Source organism: Coloeus monedula (assembly GCF_965178545.1).
Source record: "Coloeus monedula genome assembly, chromosome: 3".
Taxonomy (NCBI): domain Eukaryota; kingdom Metazoa; phylum Chordata; class Aves; order Passeriformes; family Corvidae; genus Coloeus; species Coloeus monedula.
The window spans coordinates 17,509,662-17,522,324 of record NC_138783.1 but is presented as its reverse complement, the minus strand read 5'-3'; the positions used below and the strand labels follow the sequence as shown (position 1 = coordinate 17,522,324).

Here is a 12,663-nt window from a genome sequence, read left to right as displayed (position 1 = left end):
ATGAAACAGAGGCAATGCTGGAGTTTTAGTATCAGTAACTATGAAACAATACAGCTTGTTCCCTACTGTCTTTTCAGTTAGACATTTTCGATAACAGTTTTAAATCCCTTCCATTCTCTCCTACTCAAAACAAAAGCTCAAGGAATTTCTCCTCTCAAAGACCAGCATTACCTGTTAAAAATATAGACTTCAGTTATCAACAGCTAAAAATCTAAAAAAATAGCTGTTGAGGTACAGCCAGTTGAGCATGCTACAAACTCAGCATCTAAAAATTTATACTACTAATTTCTAAAAGTCTATCACACACAGGAAGAGACAGCAATCCAGAGACTACAGAGATTGACAAAATTTATTTATTTATTCCCCACTTCTACTGACTTTTCAAAGAAACCCACCGCAAATACCATCCAAGCTGGAATATACTAGTATGCTACCACTGTTAAAAAAAAAAAGGCATGAAAAAAATGTATAGTTGAAGGCTCTTAAATTCTGATGCATCTGCATGTTCACTTGAGAGTCCTTATTATTCTAGGACAGTGGAAGTACAGTGGACATTCAGTGATAGCTATTTTGCCAGCTCATGAAGACAAACAAGGACTGATCAGTATGTCTGCCTTCTCTTTAAAAGCCAATCAGCAATAAATAGATGGTGTCATTCATTGTCATGCAGGAATGATTGTGGTCTCTCTACTTAGTGGGGCTTCTGGGTTTTCATGATTTTAGGCTACTGGATGGTTGAGGAGTTTTGGGAAAAAGAAACTTTGAAAGGTGAAAATTCACTTTATTACAACAGGCTATGTTTAAATTTTATGCTTTAACAGATTATCAGCATAGTTTCATGCCTTAATGTCTAACAGCAACGACATTCTTTCTTCCCCCATAAAAGGGGCTATTATGAATGCATTATAATCAAAAATCAAATCTTTATACCACCTATGTTATATTCAGATGTCATATTAAGAGATATCATCTGGGTTAATTACATAACACCATGTTAGAATATGCATAAAATAAGAGGTTTTAATCAACTATGCTGTGGCTTAAACACCACTTTTTAGACATAACTCTGCATTATTTCTGAAATTTTTAATACATCTTAAAAATATACCAATTAAAATAAATTATTGTTATATATTTCTTTGTATCAAAGAAGAATCTTCAAACTTACAAAAAGCCAGTCCAGAGGTAAATATGTGTCATACTCCACTAGTGAAGAATTTAAAGTAACTGACATTATTTCCAAATAGTCTACTTCTTTCAACATACAGTTTATTGCCTGCTCTTTATTTGTTATTTAGCTCACAGAAAGAAGAAAGAGCATTTTGTTTCACAAGAATGTCTCTCGACAGAGCGGACAGGTGGATTTGTTGCTGGATGAAAACCATTTGTACTGAAAAAGAGAAATACAGCTGTTTAATATACAAAGGCAAGCTGAGTATCAGAAACACTGGCAGATCATCAATAATAACCATTATTGCCAGGGATCTGTGTTGTTAAGCTGCACCAGGGGAGGTTTAGACTGGACATTAGGAAGAAGTTCTCCACAGAAGGAGTGATTGGGCATTGGACTGGGCTGCCCAGGGAGGTGGTCGAGTCACTGTCCCTGGACATATTTAAGAAAAGACTGGATGTGGCACTTAAGTGTCATGGTCCAGCTGACAGGGAGGTGTTATGTCATAGGTAGGACTTGATGATCTCAAAGGTCTGTTCTGACCTAGTTAATTCTGTGATTCTGTGAATGTAACTATCAAAACATTAACTATACTTTAAAAAACCCAGCAAGAAACAGTAAAAAAACCCTTTTCACTCGTGCATGTATGCATGTGTATATGTACATATGCATTTGCATACACACATATTAGACACACATCGTGTAGCAGCTCCTCTCTCATTACCTGCCCTTATATCCTAGTACAAAATCTACAGAAATAATTTATGAGTTCAGGTAATCCCAGATACTCCAATGACAAAGGGGAAAATTGTTGGTACTACAGTAGAAGTTTCTGGTTTAAACTATATGGACAGCCAGGCTGGATGGGGCTTGGAGCAGCCTGGTCTAATGGAAGGTGTCCCTGCCCATAGCAGGGGGTTGGAACAGATCAGCTTTAAGGTTCCTTGCAGCCCAAACTGCTCTACAATTCTATGATATTTTGCGTACTTAAAAAGATTTACTCCAGCTACTTACCAAGCAAGCTGAATGAAACTTCTTCTTGCATGTTCTGCAAGCTTTTTTGGGAAGAGAATAGTTTGAACCATGAATGACTGAAAAACAGATCATGCAATCTTCAACGCCTTCAAAACGTTTATCCACATTATTTTTCCACAAAGATAAGCCTTCCATAATACTTCCATTCTAACAGAGGGAAAAGAGCTGTTAATACCATAGAATTCCTTTGGACTATTCCTGTTGTAGTCATAAAAACATGAAGGAAACAAAGCCTGAAGGGTTTATAATCTGAAATTACATGCAATACATGCAGTGCATAATTTATAATACTCTGATCTATAGAAATGGGAGTATTCATCAGAGCAGGAAGACTGTATTCAGGAGAACTTAAAAAGGGATTTTGAAATTTTCAATCACTGCTTTGTTTTGTTCTAACCACAGATGATGCAATTTCAGCTATCATCAGTCTTTTAGAGAATTCTATGGACTGAGTTTTTGGTTTGATTTTTATTGGTGGTTATTTTTTTGGGTTTCTTTTCAAATTAGAGTTGACATGGTACTGCCACACAGGACAAACACTGGCCCACATCTTAAGAGATATAAATTTTCATCTTGGGCCCTGGATTTATCAGGACCTTATAGGCTGATCATTTTACCTCTGTTTATGTATCTGGAGAAAAGCAGATGATAGGAATGACCCAATTCTATGAAGGCCTTTGCGATCTACTGATGAGGTCTGTTACACAGATCTATACAGTACTGCATTTCTAGGAATATCTTTCTGCTATAAGGACTTCTTCAGTTTTCTAAACTAGGAGCTTTCTTTAAATTCACCTGATGTGTAAGATACGTGCTTAACTGTAGCATCCAATTGCGCCACTGCTGTACAGCCACACCAACCCTCTTTCCACTCTCAACTGTTATGGATCCCAGTGGATAATTTGATGGAAGCTGTATTATTAGTTCAATAAAGATATCATCAACGGAATAAGTTGCAATGACCTCTCGTGCTGCAGACCGAGCTTTTACCTTTGAAAAAAATACACGTATTAAAAAATGCCACAGAGAGATACTCACCATCTCCAGTCTTTGTGTGTGTGTGTGTATATATATATATATATATATAAACTATAAATACATTATTATACACATGAAATTATTTTCTTAGATCAGGTAAACGTTTTTTCAAAGAAAACAAAAATCTACTCATATCTTGGCAAACTAAAAGAAATTACCAGCCAGTTTTAAATCTACTGATTATATTTTTTAATAAAACAAAAAAAAATAGCATATTGATAGCAGTACCTTCCACTTATTTCCTCAACTTCTCCAACATCCTAAAACCCATTCTTTCTGTTTTTTCTAAGCAGAATATTAATAAACATCAATTTAATATATTGATACCAAGCAGAATTATGTTTAATCAGTCATTTAGAACAACAAATTTGCAATCGTATAAAACACTCAGAAGTACAGTCCAGTTCTGAAAAGCAAAATTTCTTGAAACGTTTGCAAAAAACCCAGGCAAATAAAAAGAAAGGACAAAAAGTCTTACTCACTGTCATGCCGTTAAATAACTGTGTGCTAGTCTGAACGGAAGATATTTCCTGGGAGGAGAGCACACTGCTGACATACTTGCTTGTGAATTTATCCACAACATTGAAGACACGCTTCTCACAGCTATTCCACCACAGCCTCACCATGGCTGGCAGGTCTTTCAGCGTTATATGGTACACAGAGCAGGCCAAGTGTGGGATCTGGGATGACAGCACCCCCGTCCCTGGGAGGGAAAAAAAAGGTGTTGAAATACTCTTAGTACATTAGTCACGGATGATGGTGCCTCCACACCACATACAAAAATTCTGATTCCAGTATAAGTGTGGTAACTGGAATTTCATGTACACGTTCCTATTATTGCTATTCTAAGGGCTTGTTTGACTCAGCCCTTCTTCACAAGGCTGGTTTTTTTGCTCCTTAGCATGAAAGTCCACACCTTGGAACTCACCTTCTAATTTAGAGACTGAACTCCAAATGGACACCAGAAAGCAACCATAATTTTATATTGAAGAATCAAAAAACATTCACTTTGGAGCACACGAACAGTAAGATGTTTGGAGGACAGCTGAGCTTTGCAGGCATGTATAGAAATGGCCTCAAGCTCCCCTAATAGAGGTTCAGGTTGGATATTAGGAAAAAATTCTTTGCTGAAGGAGTGGAAAAGCACTGGAACAGGCATCCCAGGAAAAGTGGTGGAGTCACCATCCCTGAAGGTGTTCAAAAAACAAGCAGACAGGGCACTTTGTGATATGGTTTAGAGGGCACAGTGGCGTTCAGTCAAAAGGTGAACTTGGATGATCCCATAGGTCTATTCCACCTTAATGATTCTGTGATGAGATAAGGGAAATCTTTCCCTTGGGATGTCATGTTAGTAATTCTTTCTTACTGTCATCCAGATAAATTGTTCTGCAACGTACAGTGATGTTCAAGCAAAAAATTAAGAAATGGAAACTCCATTTCCTTGCTTATACCTGCATAGCTACATTAAAAAAAAAAATTAATGAAGGGACTTCAAAAACGTTCTTTTTTTCATGTTTCTCAGCTAAAGAAAGCAGCATATCTTCTCTCATCATCACTGATTAACTGCGTCTTCTGAACAGCATGACAAAAACAACACACAATTTAACATCTCAAACATTTAATAATATATACTAAAATATTTTCTAATATTTTGAATTTCTATATTGAAATACAAGAAAATACAGAAATCTTATTTAGTATTAAAAAAATATATCTAGAAGCAATGGTCCCAGAATAGATCTCACATTTTTAGTGTTTTGGAATCTTCACGTTCAGGATTCAATAGTAGTAATGTATTATCCCTGGGTTTTGTTTTTCTTGGTTTCTCTGACAAACATGTCAACTTTGGTTAAGTTTCATATCGGGAGTGTTAGCCAAAGATTTTTAAACACAGGTATATATTTGTCTCTCTGTGTATTTGTTTTATAGGTAAGATTTTCTAAATAAGTATTTTTAAGCAAAAAAGCCTATTTAAATATAACAACTCTCTCAAATGCACAAATACAACCTTTACTAACCTTTGACATCTAAATGAAGTTCTTCAGTAAAGAAGGTTTTTGTGTCCTTATTCGGAACTTCTGAAGTTGGCCCAGAAAAGACAGGGTTTTCAGGCATAAGCCTGAACAAGTGATAAAGCAGTTTATTCAAGCTTTTAGTTCTTCTAAGATATTGTGAGTAGAGAACTCGCAGCTGGTAGCATTAAAAAAAAAATCACAAAAAAACCACAACACAGTAAATACAGCTTACTCTGTAAGTAATACAAATATATCCTTGCAGGGAGGAAGAACAACACTGTGATTCAGAACTAGTGTTTAGAAGAGAAGTTTAGTTCTCTGCACCATTTTGAATGATTAGAAGATTGTAATATGTACCAAGCTTGTTTGAAAATGCAAAAAAGAGTCATCTTTTAATGAATCTTACTTCTTCATTGCTCTAATTTTACCATTTTCAACAACAGTGGTGCAGAAGTCTAAGTCTATTGATACTTTCAGAATTCCACTAATTTCACAAAAACAAGGAATAAGAAGTTACATAATTAAAAGAATAAAAAGGCTGGTGAAACTTCAAGATTGAAACTAAGTAAGTAGATTAAGAAATTCAGTTAAAAAGAAATTATTCTGAATATATACCTGAGAAGAAGCTGCTTTAAAGAAAGCTAATGTTAACTTCCAAGTGAGAAGATATCCTAGAACAAGGCAGAACTCATCGCTCAGGGGTTGAATAACTGCAAATTCTCCAACCGGAATGCATTCCAGGATGTTTTCTAGCAAGAGTTCTTGAGTGGCCAGGATAGACATAAGAGCTGCTGGAGGTGATCTGTGGAAAAATGTTATCTGGAATAGTAAACTCAAATCTTGTGCACAGCATGAACTGAATTTATGTTCATAACCTTCCTAAAACGTCATGAAAGTAAAGCCATGCATGCAGAACATAAAATGAGCCTTTCATTATAGGAAAACTTACTCTTTTTAATTTTTTTTTTCCCCTGAAAGAGGTAGTTGGTTTTTTTACCTTCTTAGAAGACAAATTTAAATTGAATGCTGATCACTTCATCTGGAAGTGGTCTATGGCTGAGCTCATTTAACCTACACCATGGATAGCTGCTTTGCTTGCTTTCTCTGGAGTCACACCAACAAAAGAGCAACTGAACAATGGATCTCCTAATCACTGTTGGCTCTGGGTTGAAAAGCCTTTTGCAGCTCTGCAGTTAGGAAAGGTATTAATCATTGGCCTGAGGTTAAAAAGGAATTTTAACCAATTACCACATTCCCTCTTCAAACTACAGGCTTCACTGGATTCAAGTTGTATAAAACACACAGGTTGATTTTTTTCAGTTTCAAGTAACTGAAGTTAACTGTGCAGATGGACACAATCTGAATACAAGCAAAAATCTGCACTTAGTCCAGCAACTGCACCTAAAAATAACTGCAAATACTGTCTCCAGTTTTAGTGCAAAGGCAGATAAAACCAAAATATTTAACATTTTAAGTATTTATTACCTTATTATCATAGCCATGCAATTTTTTTTCTTTTAACCTCTCCTGGCTGACAGCTACTCTGCTGCAAATTTCAATCTTAATAAAAACACATTTTAAAAATATGGAAAACAGTATTATAAAAAGTGAGGGAAAAAATACACACAGTGCCAATTCCTCCTCTTCATCACCATAGGACTTGAGATCTTCATCATCAAATTTAGGCAATTCAGGCATTAATCTGTAGAAATATGGAAAGGAAATCAGGTTTAATTTTTAAATAATTTTTAATAAACTATTTTAATATATGTGATGCATCGTTCTTTGCTTATCAATGTCAACATTACTGACAGGCAATAAAATAATGGCAATTATTCTATGACAACACAGAATCTTTAAGAGACGTCACCATTGCAAAGATGGTTCGTGAGTGACAGCCAACGAGCATGTATCTTTGCTCACTTCTCTTTCCAGACCTCTTACTTTTCCTGAGTCATGCTAAAATAAAATTCTCTATCAGAATAAAGCTATTGCAACTTTATGCCTCAGTGTAAGTGAAAGATAATGGTGGCTGGCTTAAGCCACCTGCCTTGCACTCTGCATTTTGGAGAGTTAAATGCACATACTATTTTTCAAATTCTGTATTGTCTCTTTAGGTATCAGAAATATGCAGGAAGTTCACAAGAATATTACCTATTTATATTCACTTTCTTACCTAAATTAGTGAAAATAAAAACGTCATACTAATTAATGGTAGTGCCAGGCCCAGATCAAACCTGGAATATTTCTGTTTACATTTTAGGATTCTATGAGTGCTAAAATAAGGGCTAAAAATAAACACCTTTATTAAGTCTACTAATACAATTAACTTTAGCATTCATAGTTTTATATAGCGTCCTCCAAAAAAGAACACAAATTGTCCAGTTAAGGATTTTCTCCCATAATGGAACATGATTTTGCTACAAGTGCATATTCTATAATACATTTTAAAAAAAAAGAGGCAGGAAGGTTGAGAGGTGACAGGAGTGAGAAATGTGTTGCTTCTTACTTATGCAGCATATGGTAGACAGAAACCTGTACAGGTCGAGCCCGGAAAAGCAACAACGGACAGAGTGTGTTCAGCAGAGTCTGGAGTTTATCTGGAAGATTTGTCTTCTGGCCTGCAACAAACTTCGGTGGCAGCTTATGGTTTAACAACCGCTCCTTTGAGACGTAAGTCAGAGCTTCACCCAAAGATGTTAACACAGAGTTCTGAAAAGAGCCGCCTGATGCATTTTTGGTTTCTCCTATTTAAAAGAAGACAAGCTGTGATGCAGAACGTATGGATGATACCATAAACAAGCTCTGCCGGAAACAGCTCAAGACTGCACTTGGCAGGTTCCATCTTATCTTAACAATCTCTATGTTACATGCAATTACTTTACTAATTAGCATGTAAGTGTTAAAAAAACTGAGTTGTTATAAACTCCATTTACATAATATTCCTGTAAATTCAAAAATGTGGTCTGTTCAGTTCTATTTCAGAACAGCCTGGCTGTTGTCCCCTTGTCATATACTTGCCTGTGATTTTCACCAACAAAGGTAGCAGCAAATTGTGAATTCCCTCAGAAAAGAATTCTTGCCACTCACTGACCAAGTTCCTAGGAAGACTTGCAGTACTGTCAGGAGTTGCAGCCTCAAAGTAAGCGCTAAGGGCAGATGCCAAGTCACAACTGACACAAGCAAAAATCTGCACAAGTGGGACATGGTAAAGCAAACGGCTTTCACTTGTTGTCTAGGAGGAAATAAACAAAGAGGAAGAATCCTTAGCCATAAATTTGCTTTAAAATATGTTTCACATTTCCATCTACACCAGTAAGTGTAATTTCAAAGACGATTCAATTGCAAGAACTATTTGAAAATTATTTGGGGCAGAGACATGTTTAAAAATAGGATTTGTACTTTAATAAGACTTCCTGAAATGAATTTCCAAGTATCACCAATACTTAGAATCATGGATTGTTTCCTTACAATGACAAAAAGAAAATTCAATTGACAACATGCTACTCAAAACCGGAAATTATTGAAGTGGCTGTCAGGAGAACATTTCCTCTCCCCCAACACAGCTGCTTTCTTTTTATTTTTGTTCTAACTAGTTGCCTCAGAAAGGAGTATCATTATCAATTTAAAATATTCCCTACTTAGTCTACACAACAAGATTTTCTTAAAAGTTTGCTGGTTTTTTTGTTTTAAATAAAATACATAGTTCTGAGGCACATTAGGTAAGATTAATCCTGAGACCAAGAAAGGTCACATGAAGTTTCCAGCCTGCCCTTCTAAGTGCATAGGTGACAGAGAGTGAGAGATTCTGTATCTTTATTTGATAAATCAGGAAGTAGTCAGCTGACTACTGACACTACTGACCTATTTCCTAACAGCATTAGAATATAACTTTGATGTTTCATGTGATCAGTTAGATACTGAAGTACAGACACTGCTTTTTATTCAGTTAATTTTCATGTATCATGTTAGACTGTGTCGTGAAGGAATATAATTTTTCAACATAGAGACCTACAGCAGACATATTTCAGAATTATTCTCCAATTACCAGTGTCATTATTAAATATCATATTACTTGAAGAGTGAGCTGATTTTATCTCCAAACACAAAAAGAAAGAGGACAGTATTATTGCTTGTGCTTTTAAACCACATTTGACCTTTCTCCAAAGTCCAATATAAACAGGATTTTGTGCAATTCTTTTTAACATTGTGTCAAGTATTTGGTATGCTGAGATTACTACAGTGTCCATGTGATATACAGGGAATAATCAAGAAGGTAAGTACATTAAAAGTGAAAATGCTTCCATATTACCTCTAACCAAGCCAGCATGGAGCACATCAGAAAGTCCCACTCGTTATCAGCCAAAGGAGCTGTGGAGTATTTCAGCAACAAGGGAAGGTAACGCATCATCTCAATGTTGAAACCAAGCAATTGAGCACTTGTTTCTTTCAGATTGCTGTAATAAAAATACAACCAAAGCTTATATAGCTAGATGTTGTAGACATGAGTATTTATATTCTTGCCTTCACTCCTCCGCACAGAACCACCACGCTCTGCCCTATGCGCTTTTGATTTTCTGTCTTTCAAAGGCAGAGTGCTACATTAGCTGCCAAATTGAAGTAAGATTCCTAAACTACAGATTCAGAAATTTGTACAATTTACACATTTGTTCAAGCAATATACTTACATAAACTACAAAATTTAGCAATTTTAATTAAATCAATGCAAGAAAAATAATCATTTTAAGTTAGTGATTTAGGAAAAAATATTAGCCCTCAAGTGTCCAAATATTATACATTATAGGTTTAGATTACTAGGAAGAAATTCTTCCCTGTGAGGGAGGTGAGGCCTTGGCACAGGTTGCCAGAGGAGCTGTGGCTGCCCCTTTCCTGGAAGTGTTGAAGGCCAAGCTGGATGGAACTTGGAGCAACTTGGTCTAGTGGAAGGTGATCCTGCCCATGGCAGGGGGTGGAACTGGATGAGCTTTGAGGTCCCTTTCAACCCAGACCACTCTACAGTTTTACGATTATTTTGAAACTTTGTTGCCTGGATTTTTCTCACTATAGTCAAGACAAATAAATCTCAGTATATTTTCACTCCTTGCTCGAAGATTTACAAGTTACATTTTTGGGTCCAGAATTTTAAAAGACAGAGACTTAAGTTTGGTATGCAAGTTTTCTTCCTGCTGCCAAAATAAGCAATCAGAACTTGGAACTGAATATCCAGCAACAGCTACAAAAGCTGGTCTGTTCTGAATGCATTTGAAAACAGCTGACATCTTTCAAAAGCTCCTTAGTTTCCCAGCCTTCAACCACACAGGTAATTTTCTGCAGCACGAGTTAGTAAATACCTAATAAATGAGATATTAAAACCATGGGTCCTACAAAAGCTTAAATATGTAATATTAGAGAAGTAGACAGCAGTTGTACAGATTGATTTTGTTTGAATTAATTACTAGTCTGTATTTTTTAAACTTTTGTCTTAGAAATAAAAAAAAAAGTCAAATTATCTCAAAGTTGCACCCACCAGCTAAAGAGAAAGCTGTCCTCATTATCATTTTTCCAAGATATTATGATTTTCAGTATTGCAGGTAGTAGATGATCACAATCAATACTTCTATCCTTCAAGCAGGAGTTCAAAATGGAAAGACACCCAAATGCTCCTATGACATAATAAAAACGTATACTTCATAGTCTTAATTATCAAGACAAAACAAATATTAGAATGTGTGTCAACAGAACTTAACTTTAATATCATAGGACAGTTCGGATAATACCTAAGGTTTCTTCTTTGAACACTTAACCCACAGATGTCATTGTTAAATTATAGTAATATATCCAATCCAAACTTTTAAAAAAAAACACCTAGTATAAGATTAAGTGATAGTTCATAAAATTTTAAAAAAGGAAAAATACCTGCTAAGATTGGAATTTCTTTGTGTTACTAAAAATACAGCATGCTAAGCAATAATTTGGACAGATAATTAATACAATGCAACTGAAAGTTGTGAATTCTAATATTACTGGAATGTTAATTGGAGTCCTAGTTGGAATGTTAATTTTTACTTTTAGAGTGGAGTACAACTGTTGCATTAGTACTGTTTACCATTTTTAAGAAGAACTGTATTTATCTAGATTTCTTGGAGAAAATGAACATTGCAAACAAGCACATTGACAAAGACATAACGTAAAGTATCACATATGCATAGCAAAACCAACCAAAGCCCTGCTTCACTTAAACAACTTTAGCAGCATTTTCCCGACCTGAAAAGAAAGAGACCATTGGAATGGTAAGCCTACAACCTACGTCCTACTTCATGTGAATTTGGACATACATATTCTGCTCAGGAATCCCTAGAAAACTGAGAAGTAGTAGAAGGGAAATGCTGATTACAAAGAAAAGGCCTCCACAACAGAGGAGGAGTGAGGATTCTTCCATTTTCTTCTGCTTAAAGTTTCAGAGACACATTTGTTTGCCTCACTGGTTCACTTAAAAAGCCAGGAGTTTCCATCTCTTTCAACTACGATGAAAGAGTAGGAAACTTTCACAGCAGAGATTTTTAAGATTCCTCTCAATTGCCGCATGACACTTAACACTGACAATTTTCATACCTGAAGAACACCCATTTGAAGAACTCATCTGAAATCCTGAGAACACTGCCAAGGGACAGATGCCCACAGTTTAAAGTAACCAAATATGGTCTTTTTCAATTTAAGTACACACAGTTCTGTTACAAAACCTACACTTCAGTTTTCATATAGACTGATCAATAAGAGTGTGTGCAAGAACACACAAAAGCAGTAAGAGACAAAAACAGAAATTACTTTCCTCTTAAATGGCATCTAATTCATACAGATAGAAGGACTGTGTGTGAGCATTTCCAAATAATTTTCTTGAAAAGCAGCAAGTTTGTGAAAACATAGACCCAAATTAAGTGGCCATAGTTAAAGTAATATTATTGTACATCTCAATTACCTCTTAAGTAATTTTCCACAGCTGCAGACAGTTAATCTAGTGCAGTTTTCAGTTGGAGGAGCTACTCAAAAATTATATGTAAACTGTGAAAGAATTCTTGGCAAGGCATCTAAAGACAATCATGAGCAGCTGACAATAGTAATATTTTTGCATGCTGTGTAAAGCCTAAATGGTTCATGGAAAACTTTCATATTTACAGATGTGCTTATATAAGATAGAACAAACTAGAAGTACAGCAACATCAAGATGCTTTTAGTAATATCAGCCTAAATCTTTTAGTTCTAATTTTGTACCTGACAGCAGAGCTTGTACTCTCTGAATGACACAGAAAACTACTATGCCAAACAGTCTAGAAGAAATAGGCAAACTGAGAAAGCATTTCTTTCTAGGAAAAGCAACATTTATAGTAAAAATGTTTTATCTAAAAG

At 35.6% G+C, this 12,663-nt stretch overlaps 1 protein-coding gene across 1 annotated transcript in view; it reads right to left on the bottom strand.

Annotated features, from left to right (window-relative positions):
* Positions 1 to 369: 369 nt before the first annotated feature.
* Positions 370 to 12,663, bottom strand: part of LTN1 (listerin E3 ubiquitin protein ligase 1) — a 33,322-nt gene continuing 21,028 nt past the window's right edge. Inside the window, exons 19-29 of the mRNA XM_082279027.1 lie at positions 10,787 to 10,945; positions 9,572 to 9,716; positions 8,281 to 8,494; positions 7,769 to 8,006; positions 6,887 to 6,961; positions 5,875 to 6,061; positions 5,263 to 5,434; positions 3,727 to 3,947; positions 3,002 to 3,196; positions 2,186 to 2,353; positions 370 to 1,390 (exon numbers count right to left, since the gene is read on the bottom strand). Of these exons, the coding sequence (XP_082135153.1) occupies positions 1,328 to 1,390; positions 2,186 to 2,353; positions 3,002 to 3,196; positions 3,727 to 3,947; positions 5,263 to 5,434; positions 5,875 to 6,061; positions 6,887 to 6,961; positions 7,769 to 8,006; positions 8,281 to 8,494; positions 9,572 to 9,716; positions 10,787 to 10,945 (1,837 nt within the window). The 3' untranslated portion in view covers positions 370 to 1,327. The remainder of the gene's footprint in view (positions 1,391 to 2,185; positions 2,354 to 3,001; positions 3,197 to 3,726; positions 3,948 to 5,262; positions 5,435 to 5,874; positions 6,062 to 6,886; positions 6,962 to 7,768; positions 8,007 to 8,280; positions 8,495 to 9,571; positions 9,717 to 10,786; positions 10,946 to 12,663) is intronic.